The sequence below is a fragment of the Spea bombifrons genome, chromosome 11 (genome assembly GCF_027358695.1).
Source record: "Spea bombifrons isolate aSpeBom1 chromosome 11, aSpeBom1.2.pri, whole genome shotgun sequence".
Taxonomy (NCBI): Eukaryota; Metazoa; Chordata; class Amphibia; order Anura; family Pelobatidae; genus Spea; species Spea bombifrons.
The window spans coordinates 5,001-22,796 of NC_071097.1; the positions used below are offsets into that span (position 1 = coordinate 5,001).

The following is a 17,796-nucleotide window of genomic DNA, read 5'->3' on the forward strand; positions in this document are numbered from 1 at the left end:
TGTATGTGCGTACATCCGTAATAAAATATACAAACACCTAATAACCTAATTAGCACTATAAATAATCTTTAGGTGTTCCAAGATGGCCGACGGGATCAGGGTGTTCTAAGATGGCCGATCGCAACTAGGTGATACAAGATGGCCGACGGGGTAAGGGTGTTCTAAGATGGCCGACGGGATCTCGTTGTTCCAAGATGGCCGACGGGATCTCGGTGTTCCAAGATGGCCGACGGGATCTCGGTGTTCCAAGATGGCCGACGGGATCTCGGTGATCCAAGATGGCCGACGGGAACTAGGTTATCCGAGATGGCCGACGGGATCAGGGTGTTCTAAGATGGCGGATCGCAACTAGGTGATCCGAGATGCCCGACGGGATCAGGGTGTTCTAATGTGGCAGATCGCAACTAGGTGCTTCAAGATGGCTGAGAGGATCTGGTTGCTTTGACGTGGCGGATCGTAGCTGAGTGTTCCAAGGTGATATATGTGGTTTATTCATTTTCTTTCGCTTGTCGGGTCTGTGAGGTAATAATATAATAGCTAAATAAACTTATGCAGGACATTGCTGCTCATTAAATGTCACAAAAGCCATCCTAGACACAGATTACACTAAATCTACACCCTGCGCAGCAGCGCTTTAAAAACGGGGTGCAATCACAATATGTCCACACGAGGGCGCTACAGGATAACAAATGCCAATGTCATAGCAGCTTTACTAATAAAATGAATGCCAAATATTATTACAAGCTATGGCCGCTGGGAGGCTGTTCCATTTATCTACCACTTAGGCAGTGAGGTAAACCTCTAACTTAACTATAAATGTATAGTTCAGTTAAGGAGCCTGCCCTGTATGTGGTATACTTTGATAGGAGTCAGCCCTGTAAGATATATATAAGTAATCAGAAGCCTGTAGAGTTTTTTTCCTTCTTCCTTTGGAATTAATTTAATATGCATTCTCGTACCCAAAGTAGTTTGCCAGAGAGGGAAGTGTTAATGTGTGTAACCATTACATTGTGGATTATTTCTGTGTTCTCAGCATTTGTCATCGTGGGGACTCCCTGATCCAGACACCGTGCTAGACCATTGGAGACAGAACTGTTATGGATCCTGGTCGCGTGCGTTGCTGCGTGAGAAGAAAATCTCTGGATAAACCGAGCAGGTGCCATTTGCCCGTCTCTGCCGTCCACTGCCAGTCTCCCCACACTCTGCTGCCGTCTGCCGGTCTCCTCTGTCATTTTCCATTCTCCGCCGCCTTTTGCCTTTCTCCCCAGACTCCGCTGCCGTTTGCCAGTCTCAACTGCTGTTTCCCCGCTCTCTGATGCCATCTTCCTGTCTCCCCGCTCTCTGATGCCATCTTCTTGTCTCCCCAGACTCCACTGCCATTTGTCCATCTTTGCTGCTTTCTGCCAGTCTCCCCACACAAAGAGCGTGATAGAAATCAATATATAAAAAATATAGAGGAAATTCTCATTGTTTTCCCACAAATTACTGCTGCAAAAGGACTTATGTACCCCGGCGGATTAGTAATTGTGACCCTACTTATGTTAGGTATAGTTCGATTACCGAGCCAGCCCTGTATGATGTATATTTCAATTAGTGCGCTAACCCTGTATTATGAATAGTTTAGTCAGTAGGCAAGCACGGCCTTTTTCCCGTCATTCATTGGGAATGAGAATGCATATTAAATTACTTCCAAAGTACTTTGATGTGCATTATCATTGGTGGGGCCCTAAACTGCTCCTTTAAAAAATAACCCAGAGAGGGAAGTGTTAATGTGTTTAACCATTGCATTGTGTATTATTTCTGTGTTATCAGCCTTTGTCATCCTGGGGACTCCCTGATCCAGACAGCGTGCTGGACCATTGGAGACAGAACTGTTATGGATCCTGGTCGTGTGCGTTGCTGCGTAACTAGAAAATTCCTGGATAAACTAAGCAGGTGAGCTCTTTATTGGGCAGACATGGCATGTTTGCTTTCCCGGGGTCTTGTAAACTAAGAGCTATTTCTCTACTGTCATGCTCTGCTGTCTCTGCTGCCATCTCCCAGTCTCTGCTGCCATCTCCCAGTCTCTGTTGCCATCTCTCAGTCTCTGCTGCCATCTCACAGTCTCCCCCTAGTCTCTGCTGCCATCTCTGTGTCCCCCTAGTCTCTGCTGCCATCTCCTAGTCTCCCCCCAGTCTCTGCTGCCATCTCCCAGTCTCTGCTGCCATCTCCCAGTCCCCCCTAGTCTCTGCTGCCATCTCCCAGTCCCCCTAGTCTCTGCTGCCATCTCTCAGTCTCCCCCTAGTCTCTGCTGCCATCTCCCAGTCTCTGCTGCCGTCTCTGTCTCCCCCTTCTCTCTGCTGCCATCTTCTAGTCTCCCCCGACTCTCTGCTGCCATCTCCCAGTCTCCCCCTAGTCTCTGTTTCCATCTCTCAGTCTCTGCTGCCATCTCACAGTCTCCCCCTAGTCTCTGCTGCCATCTCTGTGTCCCCCTAGTCTCTGCTGCCATCTCCTAGTCTCCCCCCCAGTCTCTGCTGCCATCTCCCAGTCTCTGCTGCCATCTCTCAGTCCCCCCCTAGTCTCTGCTGCCATCTCCCAGTCTCCCCCCGGTCTCTGCTGACATCTCCCAGTCTCCCCCTAGTCTCTGCTGCCATCTCCCAGTCTCCCCCTAGTCTCTGCTGCCATCTCCCAGTCTCTGCTGCCATCTCACAGTCTCCCCCTAGTCTCCCCCTAGTCCCTGCTGACATCTCCCAGTCTCCCCCTAGTCCCTGCTGACATCTCCCAGTCTCCCCCTAGTCTCTGCTGCCATCTCCCAGTCTCTGCTGCCATCTCCCAGTCTCTGCTGCCATCTCCAAGTCTCCCTCTAGTCTCTGCTGCCATCTCCCAGTCTCTGCTGCCATCTCACAGTCTCCCCCTAGTCTCCCCCTAGTCCCTGCTGACATCTCCCAGTCTCCCCCTAGTCTCTGCTGCCATCTCCCAGTCTCCCCCTAGTCTCTGCTGCCATCTCCCAGTCTCTGCTGCCATCTCACAGTCTCCCCCTAGTCTCTGCTGCCATCTCTGTGTCCCCCTAGTCTCTGCTGCCATCTCCCAGTCCCCCTTAGTCTCTGCTGCCATCTCTCAGTCTCCCCCAAGTCCCTGCTGACATCTCCCAGTCTCTGCTGCCATCTCACAGTCCCCCCCTAGTCTCTGCTGCCATCTCCTAGTCTCCCCCCCAGTCTCTGCTGTCATCTCCCAGTCTCTGCTACCATCTCCCAGTCTCTGCTCCCAGTCTCCTCCTAGTCTCTGCTGCCATCTCTCAGTCTCCCCCTAGTCTCTGCTGCCATCTCCCAGTCTCTGCTGCCGTCTCTGTCTCCCCCCTGACGCCTGACAGTTTCCCAGGAGTCGCTGCCGTTTGATAGCCCCCTACACTCTGCTGCCTGCTGCCATCTCTGTGTCCCCCTAGTCTCTGCTGCCATCTTCTAGTCTCCCCCCACTCTCCGCTGCCATCTCCCACTCTCCGCTGCCATCTCCCACTCTCCGCTGCCATCTCCCACTCTCCGCCCAGCCTCTGCTGCTGTCTCCCTAGACTTCTCTGCCATTTGCTTGTCTCCGCTGACGCCTGACAGTTTCCCAGGAGTCGCTGCCGTTTGACAGCCCCCTACGCTCTGCTGCCTGCTGCCATCTCTGTGTCCCCCTAGTCTCTGTTGCCATCTCCTAGCCCCCCCAGTCTCTGCTGCCATCTCCCAGTCTCTGCTGCCATCTCCTAGTCTCTGCTGCCATCTCCCAGTCTCCTCCTAGTCTCTGCTGCCATCTCCCAGTCCCCTCCTAGTCTCTGCTGCCATCTCCCAGCCCCCCCCTAGTCTCTGCTGCCATCTCTCAGTCTCCCCCTAGTCTCTGCTGCCATCTCCCAGTCTCTGCTGCCGTCTTTGTCTCCCCCTAGTCTCTACTGCCATCTTCTAGTCTCCCCCCACTCTCTGCTGCCATCTCCCACTCTCTGCTGCCATCTCCCATTCTCCCCCCAGTCTCTGTTGCCATCTCTCAGTCTCTGCTGCCGTCTCCCTAGACTTCTCTGCCATTTGCTTGTCTCCGCTGACGCCTGACAGTTTCCCAGGAGTCGCTGCCGTTTGACAGCCCTCTACGCTCTGCTGCCTTTTGCCAGTCTTTTCAGATTCTAGTGCCATCGGCCTTTCTCCGCTACCGTCTCACAGTCTCCCTACACTCCACTAAGTTCTGCTGGTCTCTTTATAGTCCCCTACCATCTGCCAGTCTCCCCAGACTCTGCTGCCTTGTGCCAGTCTCCCCAGACTCTGCTGCTGCTCTGCTGTCTGCCAGTCTCTGCTGCTGTCTGCCAGTCTCTTCTGCATCCACATACACCTTAACCTAACCACATACACCTTAGTCCTACCAGACCCTTTTCCCGCTACCCTGACACCGCATGGACTGTTATTGATTCTGCAAAATCACATCGTCATGCATGCACGCAGTCACTGCTGTTCAGGTCACCAGAGAATGGCAGCTTCCGGTGTCACCAGGACTGGCTTTTAAGTGTTCAAGCTACCTGTGCCACCCCCCTCAGTCCTTTTGTCCCCTCCATCACAGTGACCCAAATCTCTTTTCCTCTACCATGTATTTGCAGGTATAACGTAAATAAATAACCCAAGGAAACACAGCATTGGAGGTACAGATTAAGCACCGCAGGCTGTATGTGGGGATATGCTGTCACCCTGTGGACAAAAAGCAGAACAGACTGAGCGCGATATAAATTAGTAAATATAAAATTATGGAGGAAATTCTCATTGCTACACAAGGGCTTTAATATTAATCCACCGGGGCCTATGTGTTTTATTTAATTTTATAAACACGTTAGATGTGCGAGCAACAGGATGTTACAGGATGACCGACAGAAACTGGGTGTTCCAAGATGGCCGACGGCATCAGGGTGTTCCAAGATGGCCGACGGCATCAGGGTGTTCCAAGATGGCCGACGGCATCAGGGTGTTCCAAGATGGCCGACGGCATCAGGGTGTTCCAAGATGGCCGACGGCATCAGGGTGTTCCAAGATGGCCGACAGCATTCAGGTGTTCCAAGATGGCCGACGGCATCCGGGTGTTCCAAGATGTCGTATTGCAACTAGGTGTTCCAAGATGTCTGACAGGATCTGGTTGTTTTCATGTGGTGGATCGTAGCTGAGTGTTCCAAGGTGATATATGTGGTTTATTCAATTTCTTTCGCTTGTCGGGTCTGTGAGGTAATAATATAACAGCTAAATAAACATATGCAGGACATTGCTGGTCATTAAATGTCACAAAAGCCATCTATCGAGACACAAGCTACGGGGTGCAATCACAATATGTCCACACGAGGGCACTATAGGATAAGAAATGACAATGCCATAGCAACTTTACTAATAAAAGGAATGCTAAATAGTTTGTAATAATATGTCCACACGAGGGCGCTATCGGATAAGAAATGACAACGCCATAGCAGCTTTACTAATAAAATGAATGCCAAATATTATTGCAAGCTATGGCCGCTGGGAGGCTGTTCCATATATCTACCACTCAGGGAGTGAGGTAAAACTTTCTTAAATTGCATTTAAACCTCTAACCTAACTATAAATGTATAGTTCAGTTAAGGAGCCACCCTAACCAACACCCATCCCTAACCACCTAACCCCCTAAGCCTATAAATCAATAAATATAAAATTATAGATGAATTTTTTTTCACACAAATTACTGTTGCACAAAGGCTTTAATATGAATTCACTGGGGCCTATGTGTTTTATTTAATTTTCTAAACAAATTGTATGTGCAAAGTAATAAAATATACAAACACCTAATAACCTAATTAGCGCTATAAATAATCTATAGGTGTTCCAAGATGGCCGACGGGATCAGGGTGTTCTAAGATGGCCGATCGCAACTAGGTGATCCAAGATGGCCGACGGGGTAAGGGTGTTCTAAGATGGCCGACGGGATAAAGGTGTTCAAAGATGGCGGATCGTAACTAGGTGTTCCAAGATGGCCGACGGGATCTCGGTGTTCCAAGATGGCCGACGGGATCTCGGTGTTCCAAGATGGCGGATCGCAACAGGGTATTCCAAGATGGCCGACGGGATCAGGGTGTTCCAAGATGGCAGATCGCAACTAGGTGTTCCAGGATGGCTGACAGGATCTGGTTGTTTTGACGTGGCGGATCGTAGCTGAGTGTTCCAAGGTGATATATGTGGTTTATTCCTTTTCTTTTGCTTGTCGAGTCTGTGAGGTAATAATATAGCAGCTAAATAAACATATGCAGAACATTGCTGCTCATTAAATGTCACAAAAGCCATCCATCGAGACACAAGCTACACTAAATCTACACCCTGTGCAGCAGCGCTTTCAAAACAGGGTGCAATCACAATATGTCCACACGAGGGCGCCATAGCATAACAAATGACAATGCCATAGCAGCTTTACTGATAAAATGAATGCCAAATATTATTACAAACTATGTCCACACGAGGGCGCTATAGGATAAGAAATGACAACGCCATAGCAGCTTTACTAATAAAATGAATGCCGGATATTATTACAAGCTATGGCCGCTGGGAGGCTGTTCCATTTATCTACCACTTAGGCAGTGAGGTAAAACTTTCTTAAATTGCATTTAAACCTCTAACATAACTATAAATGTATAGTTAGTCAGCAGCCTGCAGAGTTTTTTTCCTTCTTCCTTTTGGTACAAGAATGCATATTAAATTGATTCCAAAGTAGTTTGCCAGAGAAGGAAGTGTTAATGTGTGTAACCATTGCATTGTGTATTATTTCTGTGTTATCAGCCTTTGTCATTGTGGGGACTCCCTGATCCAGACACCGTGCTAGACCATGGGAGACAGAACTTTTATCGCTCCTGATCGCGTGCGTTGCTGCGCAACTAGACAATTCCTGTATAAACTAAGCAGGTGAGCTCTTTATTGGGCAGACATGGCATGTTTGCTTTCCTGGGGTCTTGTAAACTAAGAGCTATTTATCTACTCTCATGCTCTGCTGTCTCTGCTGCCATCTCCCAGTCTCTGCTGCCAACTCCCAGTCTCTGCTGCCATCTCCCAGTCTCTGCTGCCATCTCCCAGTCTCCCCCCGGTCTCTGCTGCCATTTCCCAGTCTCCCCCTCGTCTCTGCTGCCATCTCCCAGTCTCCCCCTAGTCTCCGCTGCCATCTCCCAGTCTCTGCTGCCATCTCCCAGTCCCCCCCTAGTCTCTGCTGCCTTCTCTGTGTCCCCCTAGTCTCTGCTGCCATCTCCTAGTCTCCCCCCAGTCTCTGCTGCCATCTCCCAGTCTCTGCTGCCATCTCCCAGTCTCTGCTGCCATTTCCCAGTCCCCCCTAGTCTCTGCTGCCATCTCCTAGTCTCCCCCCCAGTCTCTGCTGCCATCTCCCAGTCTCTGCTGCCATCTCCCAGTCTCCTCCTAGTCTCTGCTGCCCTCTCCTAGTCTCCCCCACTCTCTGCTGCCATCTCCCACTCTCTGCTGCCATCTCCCACTCTCTGCTGCCATCTCCCACTCTCTGCTGCCATCTCCCACTCTCCGCTGCCATCTCCCACTCTCCACTGCCATCTCCCATTCTCCCCCCCAGTCTCTGTTGCCATCTCTCAGTCTCTGCTGCCGTCTCCCTAGACTTCTCTGCCATTTGCTTGTCTCCGCTGACGCCTGACAGTTTCCCAGGAGTCGCTGCCTTTTGACAGCCCCCTACGCTCTGCTGCCTTTTGCCAGTCTTTTCAGACTCTAGTGCCATCGGCCTTTCTCCGCTACCGTCTCACAGTCTCCCTACACTCCACTAAGTTCTGCTGGTCTCTTTATAGTCCCCTACCATCTGCCAGTCTCCCTAGACTCTGCTGCCTTGTGCCAGTCTCCCCAGAGTCTGCTGCTGCTCGGTGTCTGCCAGTCTCTGCTGCCGTCTGCCAGTCTCTTCTGCATCCACATACACCTTAACCTAACCCTGACCTTTCTGCCTCATCCCGAATGAATTCCTGCACTGAGTCCTACCAGACCCTTTTCCCGCTACCCTGACACCGCATGGACTGTGATTGATTCTGCAAAATCACATCGTCTTGCATCCACGCAGTCACTGCTGTTCAGGTCACCAGAGAATGGCAGCTTCAGGTGTCACCAGGACTGGCTTTTAAGTGTTCAAGCTACCTGTACCATCCCCCTCAGTCCTTTTGTCCCCTCCATCACAGTAACCCACCTATCTTTTCCTCCACCATGTATTTGCAGGTATAATGTAAATAAATAACCCAAGGAAAAATTGGAGCACAGCATTGGAGGTACAGATTAACTGAAAAATCACACGCAGACGCAGTATTCGAGGTAATGCTCAAAGAAATGTGCGCCACCTGCTTGCAGAAAGTCGGCACTGCAGGCTGTATGTGGGATATGCTGCCACCCTGTGGACAAAAAGTAGAACCGACTGAGTGTTATATAAATCAGTAAATATAAAATTATAGAGGAATTTTTTTATTGTTTTCGCACAAATTGTACCCTGTATGATGTATATTTAAATTAGTGAGCCAACCCTGTCTAAAACAAAGTTTAATCAGGGAGCCAGCCCTCTATAGTGTATATTTTAATTAAGGAGCCATCCTGGTAGGGTGTATAGTTCAATTTTTGAGTCAACCCTGTGTGATGTATAGTTTCATAAGTAGGCAAGCACAGCTTTTTTCTCTTCTTCCTTTGGGTAAGAAAATACATTTTAAATTTCTTTCAAAGTATTTTGATGTGCATTATCATTGGTGGGGCCCTAAAGTTTTCCTTTTAAGTCAACCCAGAGAGGCAAGTGTTAATGTGTTTGTGACAGAATGAGCTGTCATACAAGGCCCAAAGGTAGTCAGAGATGGCTCCAGCCTGGCTTCCATACACAGATTACACAGTCAGGAACTCCATTGTGTAAACTAATCCCATTAACAGGATTGCTGCCAGGGGGAGATTCAGCAGCTAAAGGGGATTAAAGGTTGGGTTGTCTACATGTACCTGTTTATCAATGTTAATTTATGTTAATGAAGTTCTGTGGCTATATGAGTCTATGTTTTACATCAATAAACTGTTCATTCCTGCTGTAATCAGTTCAAGGTAGTTGTGTCTACTTATTGGGTACACATAGCAGGGTTCCAAGGTGCTGGAAGTTATTCCGGGGACAACAGGAGGATACATGTGGGTGATCTCTGGGACTTATTACAGTTCTCTTGGTGAACCAATTACAGTGTGTAACCATTGCATTGTGTATTTTTTCTGTGTTATCAGCTTTTTTATCGTGTGGTCTTCCCGAGCCAGACACCGTGCTAGACCAAAGACAAAACTGTTATGGATCCTGATCGCGTGCATTGCTGTGTGAGTAGAAGATCCCTGGATAAACTAAGCAGGTGCCTTTGCCCATCTCCGCTGCACTCTGAGAGTCCCCCCACACTCTGCTGCCATTTGCCAGTCTTCCAAAACTCTGCTGCCACCTGCCCGACTCCACTGCTGTTTTCCATTAACCGCTGCCTTCTGCTTTTATCCTTAGACTCCGCTGCCGTCTGCCAGTCTCCCCACACTCCGCTGCCGTCTGTCAGTCTCCCCACACTCTGCTGCCGTCAGCCAGTCTCCCCACACTCCGCTGCCGTCAGCCAGTCTCCCCACACTCTGCTGCCATCCTCCCCACACTCCGCTGCCATTTGCCAGTCTCCACTGCCTTTTCCCTGGACTCTGAGGCCATCTTCCAGTTTCCCCAGACTCCATTGCCATTCGCCCCTCTCTGCTGCCGCCTGACAGTCTCCCCACACTCCACTACCTTTTGCCAGTCTCTTCAGATTCTACTGCCATCTGCCGGCATCCCCAGACTGCATTGCCATTTGCACGTATCTGCTGCCATCTGCTAGTATCCCCCACCATCTGCCAGTCTCCCCCAAACTCCACTGCCGTTTGTCTGTCTTCACCGCTTTCTGCCAGTCTTCTTACACTCTGCCGCCTTCTGTCAGTGTCCCCAGACTCTGCTGTTGTCTCCCAGGCTCCGTTGCCATCTTACAAGTCTCTGCTGCCATCAAGGATGAAGCCTAAAGCTGCAGCAGACACCCATCTGCATCCACAAACACCTTAACCTAACCCTGACCTTTCTGCCCTATGCAGGATTTTTATCCCGGAGCAGTTCCTCTACTGAGGGTCCTACCAGACATTTTCCTCCTACGTTGACACTGCATGGACTGCGATTGATTCTGCAAAATCACATTGTCATACAAACACACGCAGTCACACACAGTCAGTCACTGCTGGTCAGGTTACCGGAGAATGGCAGCTTCAGGTGCCACCAGGACTGGCTTTTAAGTGTTTAGGCTACATGTGCAATCCCCCTCAGTCCTTTTGTCCCCTCCATCACAGTGACGCATCTCTCTTTTCCTCCACCGTGTATTTTCAGGTATAAAGTCAGTGAATATGAAATACAGCATTGGAGGTACAGATCAGACGCAGTATTCAAGGGAAAGCTCAAAAAATGTGCACTGCAGGCTGTATGTGGGATATGCTGCCACCCTGTGGACAAAAAGCAGAACAGACTGAGCGCGATATAAATTAGTAAATATAAAATTATGGAGTAAATTCTCATTGCTACACAAGGGCTTTAATATTAATCCACCGGGGCCTATGTGTTTTATTTAATTTTATAAACACGTTAGATGTGCGATATAATACTATACACAAACACTTAATAACCTAATTAACCCTATAAATAACCTATAGGTATTCCAAGATGGCGCACTGCAACTGGGTGTTCCAAGATGGCCGACGGGAACATGGTGTTCCAAGATGGCTGACAGGATCTGGTTGTTTTGATGTGGCGGATCGTAGCTGAGTGTTCCAAGGTGATATATGTGGTTTATTCAATTTCTTTCGCTTGTCGGGTCTGTGAGGTAATATAACGGCTAAATAAACATATGCAGGACATTGCTGCTCATTAAATGTCACAAAAGCCATCCTAGACACAAGCTACGGGTGCAATCAAAATATGTCCACACGAGGGCGCTATAGGATAAGAAATGACAACGCCATAGCAGCTTTGCTAATAAAATGAATGCCAAATATTATTACAAGCTATGGCCGCTGGGAGGCTGTTCCATTTATCTACCACTTAGGCAGCGAGGTAAAACTTTCTTAAATTGCATTTAAACCTCTAACCTAACTATAAATGTATAGTTCAATTAAGGAGCCTGCCCTGTATGTGGTATACTTTAATGTATAGTTAGTCAGCAGCCTGCAGAGTTTTTTTCCTTCTTCCTTTTGGTACGAGAATGCATATTAAATGAATTCCAAAGTAGTTTGCCAGAGAGGGAAGTGTTAATGTGTGTAACCATTGCATTGTGTATTATTTCTGTGTTATCAGTATTTGGCATCGTGTGATCTCCTTGAGTCGGACTCCGTGCTTCCACCACCTTTGGGGACAGAACTGTTATCGTTCTTGATGGCTTTCGTTGCTGCGTGAGTATAAAATCCCACCGAGCAGGTGTCATTTGCCCGTCTCTGCCGTCCACTGGCAGTCTCCCCACACTCCGCCACCCTCTGAGAGTCTCCTCACACTCCGCTCCGTCTGCCAGTCTCTCCACACTCCGCTGCCGTTTGCAAGTGTCCTCTTATGTCTCCCCGCTCTGTGATGCCATCTACCAGTTTCCCCACACTCCACTGCCGCTTGTCTGTCTCCTCTGCTGTCTGCAATAGTCGGCTGCCAGTCTCCCCACGCTCGGCTGCCAGTCTCCCCACGCTCGGCTGCCAGTCTCCCCACGCTCGGCTGCCAGTCTCCCCACGCTCGGCTGCCAGTCTCCCCACGCTCGGCTGCCAGTCTCCCCACGCTCGGCTGCCAGTCTCCCCACGCTCGGCTGCCAGTCTCCCCACGCTCGGCTGCCAGTCTCCCAAGTCTCCCTCAAGCTCGCCTGCCAGTCTCCCTCAAGCTCGGCTGCCAGTCTCCCTCAAGCTCGGCTGCCAGTCTCCCTCACGCTCGGCTGCCAGTCTCACCAGTCTCCCCCGCACTCGGCTGCCAGTCTCCCCCGCGCTCGGCTGCCAGTCTCTCTCACGCTGTGTTTCCTGTCTCGGAGTGTATAGCGATGCGGAATGTTATGCAGATGAGTCCGTTACGTGCGTTTTGTAAATGCCTGCAGGTTGCTTCCGGGAGGATCAGGTTTTCCTGGATGGAATTTTGTGCATCCTGTGGCATGGGCGCACCATTCATTTCCACCTTTTGGCTGCTCTTGGAAAGGTAAGCGTTCTCGGGCTCAGTAAGCCTGGCCTCGCTCCTCGGTGTGTGAGAAGAAACTCGGAGCAGGAGCTCGGCTTCATTATGGAAATGTGTTCCACGCATGTCCTTTAGTATACGCATACTTTAGGTGTCGTACGAAGATGTAGAAGGTCTCAGGAAGTTTGCCGCCTTGGAGAACGTTGAGATTCCCTTCTTCAGGCAGGACCTGCTTCGACACATCATGGAGACCAACCGACCGAGTGACGAGGGGCTGCAGCAAGTGATCCCAGCCTGAGTCGGAGAGAACTCTAGTAACAGCCTATGCTTGTGCTACCTGCACTGCGCCAACTACAAAACAGTTTGGACTGCGAGTTTGGACTCGGACGGACACCAAAGAATCCTTCCTCTGCTGACCGCGTCGTCTCACACCACAATAGTTACAATAAGCTGTGAATTAGCTTAGTGGCCCCAACTTCATCTCAAGGGGCTCGTGGCCCGCACCCTGCAGTATTCAACGACAGATACTGGCGTAAAGTCCAACCACAGCAGGACTTGTTTCCGATGCCGTCTCGTGTCCCAAGCCCCAGCTTGGCTGGCTGCCCAGTCCCATGTTTGCTGTGGATCACCCAGGGCATTTCCGTGTGCTGATCCTGCTGCACGTTCCTGTGGCCAATTCAGAAAGGGGTGGAGATTTTGCCTGTTTTTGTGTGTTTTTTTACAGAAATACTTTGATACATTGAATGGTTTCTTCGGTGTTTGTTGCTGTCCCAATATTCTCATCTAGAAGTTCTAAAGCGGCAAATCTTTTCAAACCTGACGGCTTGTTCACTCCGTTAGTGACCATTGCTTTTTACACAGTGGAGCCAAACTGTTTATTTCCACATAAAGAATGTTCATATTTCTGTCTGGCATTAAATAAATCATATATATGTAACTTTATGTCGTGAAAATGCTGACCCCTGCTGGTTACTTGTGCGCACGACGGTTCCATTAACAATATTACACTGGAATTTGCTGTACTTTGGTGCCGTCGTGTGGACATACTCTGTAATTACATGTCAGCTTTAATGGTGTGACTGTGATTTATCATTTGGCGTCATCGTGTGGAGTAAGCGTGAGTGAAGGGCAGTGAGTGGTACCCTTAAGAAGATGCTGAGTGCCTGTAACAAAATCAAGATGACAACATGAGGGAGTTGTGTGAGTGACATCACAATGTTGTAGGTGAGTGTGTGTAAAATATTGTTCATATTTTACGTTGTTTCCTAGCGAATAGTTTTTTCCTCCGAACCTGGATTTACCCCAACAGGGAGCAGCTGGATCACACTATTTCCATCTGAATTTTGAGGGATTTCATCCCGTTTTGGGATATATAGCACGACGGCTTATGGGACGGTAGCTGATATCCTGAAACCACAGCAATGCCGTGCGTGGTATTTAACATGTTTAACATGCTTGTGCTGCACGTCGGTATGAGTTGGATTCATAAGCCAGCGAGTTCTTGCCGATGCTCGATGAATAATCGAACCTGGATTATGGGATCTTTTCATGTTGAGAAGGTAAATGCACGTTTTCACAATAAACTCTCTCTCCGTTACCTTCCGCCGTGATGTCATTTATCGGCTGGATTTTGGGGTGATTTAAAAGAATTTCGGATCAGAGATAAAACGTAGAATCTCTCTTTGTGTTGATGTTGTGGCTACTTTCCTATAAAGTGGAAATGCCCCACAATCTGCATATGTGATAGAATATTAATCCCCCATTCATATCCCTAACAGTTTGCCTCCTCTGCTGGTCACCCCGTTTTGGGTTGATAGCGGGAGACACACGGAGGGGGTGTGGTACGCCAAAACCATTCCCTCTCGCTGTATTCATCCCTCCGTAACCAGATGCACAAGAGAGCGCTGGAGCGGCCGCAGAGTAACGGAGACAGGGAACGCGCTTTGTCCACAGAGCTGGCACAGTCGGGTGTATCCTGCGTGGTCTCTAAAACGTGGCTCGTATCTGGATGGCACTCTCCCCGCTGCTGTGACGGCTCTTCCTAAAGCGCTCTTTGGGGGCTCTGCTCTCTTCTGGTTTTCCTCCCCTCTCTGTGATCTCCCCTTCAGTCAGGGGCCCCAAGGCTCAGTTCTAGGGCCCCTTCTGTTCCCCCCTTACGTGGCCTCTCTTGGCTTTCAGTCCCACCTGTAAGCTGATGAGGCTCTCACCCCTCGCTCTGTGCCTGCGGTCGGTGATCTTTATGTCATCGGTATTTACTCATACACTCGTGCATCCCAAATATTTGTACTCTTGTGAAATATCCCCTCACCTCCTTCTAGATTGTCAGCTCCTGTGCACAGGGCCCTCCTCACCGTTTGTTTATGGCTTATGAGCAGTTTACCCCATTGTACCAAATCTGAGGCTGACCTTTTCCGCACTGTATGTCTCTCCTGCGTGGAGTCTCTACTCGAGTGCACTCGCCTCAGCACTTGGAGGCACATAACTACCTCTTTGGTGGCTTGTGAGCGTTACAGCTTTTCCATAAAAAATTGTTTAGTGTATGTTATCTTGTAAATTCATTAAACGTACGCACAGCCGCTATAACGCTTACTAGAGAGTCACCCAGGATCAAACCAGCAGCGCTTCGCATGGCAAGTCACGCAGCTACCCATTAGGCCAACAGAGAGATGGCTGCTTTCTCTCCCCATAAATATATGATGCCTGCCGCTGCGTATATGTGAGTCAGGAACAGGCATTAAGTAACCATGGGGAAGAACACCGTTTATCTATCTCGTGGTGTAGAGGTTAGGCGCCTAACCTACGAGCCGAAAGGTTTCTGGTTCGATCCCCGTGTCAGTATACAGCACTATAGGGGCTGTATGTGCGTTTTAGGTTTTAGAGCGGCAGATATGAGGATATCTATCATAGACGAGCTTGTTTGGGTCGCTGCTCTTGCGGCTCGGTGCTAGATGCATTGCCTGCCATGAAGTTGGTCCCTGGTTCTAATCTCCATGAGTCCTGGCGAGTGGTTGTGGTTGTGGTGTGGCGTGAAAGAAGTATGAGTATGAACGGTGGTGTGTGAACTGAGTATGAACGGTGGAGTGTGAACAAAGTGTGGGTCAGGACGAATGGGACTTAGAACCAGGAGGCAGAGCACCTAGTTTTTTGTCCCCGATGTAAATATAATTAATGTAAAAATATAACATTTTGGTGTTTGTTTATTTTTAGATAGCATGCAAGGTGTTTCTAGCAGGAATCGAACCTGTGCTCCACAGCACCACAGGTATCACATCTACCCGTTACACCACCAGACAGCTTGACTGTGTTGTTTCCCACGTACCTATTATGCCTGGCCCGCTAAAACTTTAACAATACAGACAGCTTTTTGACTGGCTTTACCTGCAAGGCTGATTTCTTCTAACATTTTTTACTCTATCATCCTAGGCGTTGAGGAAGCGTGGAATAACACGTACAGCTACAGGTGGCACAGAGAGAGAGAGACACCTAGAGGAGGCAGAGAGACACCTAGAGGAGGCAGAGAGACACCTAGAGGAGGCAGAGAGACACCTAGAGGAGGCAGAGAGAGAGACATAGGGGTACAGCTATAGGTGGCAGAGAGACACATGGGACAGCTATAGGTGGCAGAGAGACACATGGGACAGCTATAGGTGGCAGAGAAACACAGGGGGGACAGCTATAGGTGACAGAGACACAGGGAGGGGCAGCTATAGGTGGCAGACACACGGGGGGGCAGCTATAGGTGGCAGAGACACACGGGGGGGACAGCTATAGGTGGCAGAGACACAGGGGGGCGGCTATAGGTGGCAGAGACAAACAGGGGGCAGCTATAGGTGGCAGAGACACGGGGGGGCAGCTATAGGTGGCAGAGACACGGGGGGGGGCAGCTATAGGTGGCAGAGACACGGGGGGGGGCAGCTATAGTAGTGATGGGAAGTTCGGATCATTAAAGTGAATCGGATCATTTCGATTCGTTCACTGAAATGATCCGATTCATGATCCGGATCTTCGGATCACTCAGTGTGTCTGCACGGAGTTACTGTTTTCCAGTAACTCCGTGCAGGCACACTAACGATTGGCCCCGCCCCTTTTATTATGAATCCTCCCCCCTGCCTCCAGTGATGTCAATGAAGGCAGAGAATCGTTCAAAGATTCGGATCTTACAGGGATCCGAATCTTACAGTGATCCGGATCACTGTAAGATCCGGATCATTGTAAGATCCGGATCATTGTAAGATCCGGATCTTTGAACGACTCTCTGCCTTCATTGGCATTCTAATCATTAAGAGAATATCACCATACTGTTATAAATAATACATTAATAATCACTGCCCCCAGGATTTACATTCCCCTTTACCTGCAACTGCACCTTAAGCTAACTTTATTAAATTAATTAAATTAACCCTCACCAGTAAATTAACCCTAAACACCCCATCAACCATGACTGCCCTAAAATTAACCCTTAACACCCCATTAAGCATAACTGCCCCAAATTAACCCTAAACACCCCATTAAGCATAACTGCCCCTAAATTAACCCTAAACACCCCGTTAAGCATAACTGCCCCCAAATTATCCTTAAACACCCCATTAAGCATAACTGCCCCCAAATTAACACTAAAGACCCCATCAACCATACCAATTTATTAGGTAATTTATCTGGAGTACATGCAATTAATTTAGGGGTAGTTATGGTTAATGGAGTATTTAGGGTTAATTTCAGGGGCCGTTATGGTTAATGGGGTCTTTAGGGTTAATTTCAGGGGCCGTTATGGTTAATGGGATCTTTACGGTTAATTTCAGGGGCAGTTATGGTTGATGGGGTATAAGGGTTAATTTTATGCTGATGACTGAGGGTTAATTTAATTAATTTAATAAAGTTAACTGTAGGTGCAGTTATAGGTAAAGGGGGGCAAACTCAGGGGAATCTAAATCCTGGGGGCAGTGTGAACATTATTAATGTATTTATTTATAAAAGTATGGTATCAGTAATATTCTCTGAATGATTCGAATCTCTGTAAGATTCGGATCCTTGTAAGATCCGGATCCCTGTAAGATTCGAATCATTCGACTCTTCGGTTCATTCGACTCTTCGGTTCATTCGACTCTTCGGATCATTCGACTCTTTGAACGACTCTCTGACTCTATGAGTCATCGTTCCTATGAGAATTAATGAGCTGTAACCTGACCCCAGAGTGCTCTGCAGATGACTCACAGCTCTAGGATCAGGTTACAGCTGCATGATGATTCACAGACTGAACCGCTACAAACGAATCGTTCAGTCTAGTGAACCGACTCATCCGGATCACTAAAAAGAACCGGATCAAATGAACGATTCGTTCATGATCCGGACATCACTAAGCTATAGTATACTTTCCCCTCCACACTCTCTCCCCCTCAGCTCAGCCTCACTTAGGTTCCCCCCTCACTTAGGTTCCCCCCTCAGTTGGCCGCTGACCGGCTGCCACCTTCCGCTTTCCGTACATCTTGTCATTCAGAGCCCGCACGATGTTTTGGGGGAGAGGCGACAAGTCTCGCCTTGGGTTCATGCTGCTACCGGAGCCCCCGCTTCTCCTCCGGGTACGCGTCACCAACCAGGACTGCAGCCGGAACCGTC

At 49.0% G+C, this 17,796-nt stretch overlaps 1 protein-coding gene and 1 long non-coding RNA gene across 2 annotated transcripts; both read left to right on the forward strand.

The window, feature by feature from the left end:
* Positions 1 to 1,813: 1,813 nt before the first annotated feature.
* Positions 1,814 to 13,120, forward strand: LOC128468614 (uncharacterized). Its single transcript, XR_008345879.1, has 3 exons — positions 1,814 to 1,935; positions 6,780 to 6,902; positions 12,908 to 13,120. It is a non-coding gene; the product is annotated as an uncharacterized LOC128468614 (long non-coding RNA).
* On the forward strand, positions 12,088 to 12,529 carry LOC128468613 (microtubule-associated tyrosine carboxypeptidase-like). Its single transcript, XM_053450363.1, has 2 exons — positions 12,088 to 12,207; positions 12,335 to 12,529. The coding sequence occupies exons 1-2, from the start codon at positions 12,100 to 12,102 to the stop codon at positions 12,479 to 12,481; spliced, it is 255 nt and encodes an 84-aa protein (XP_053306338.1). The 5' UTR covers positions 12,088 to 12,099; the 3' UTR covers positions 12,482 to 12,529.
* Positions 13,121 to 17,796: the final 4,676 nt, after the last annotated feature.

Bases quoted from the DNA above. Each gene is read 5' to 3' on its own strand.
- LOC128468613 (XM_053450363.1), top strand. From the start codon at position 12,100: ATGCCTGCAGGTTGCTTCCGGGAGGATCAGGTTTTCCTGGATGGAATT. The intron at 12,208-12,334 runs GTAAGCGTTCTC...CGCATACTTTAG, and splicing joins TTTTGGCTGCTCTTGGAAAG to GTGTCGTACGAAGATGTAGA.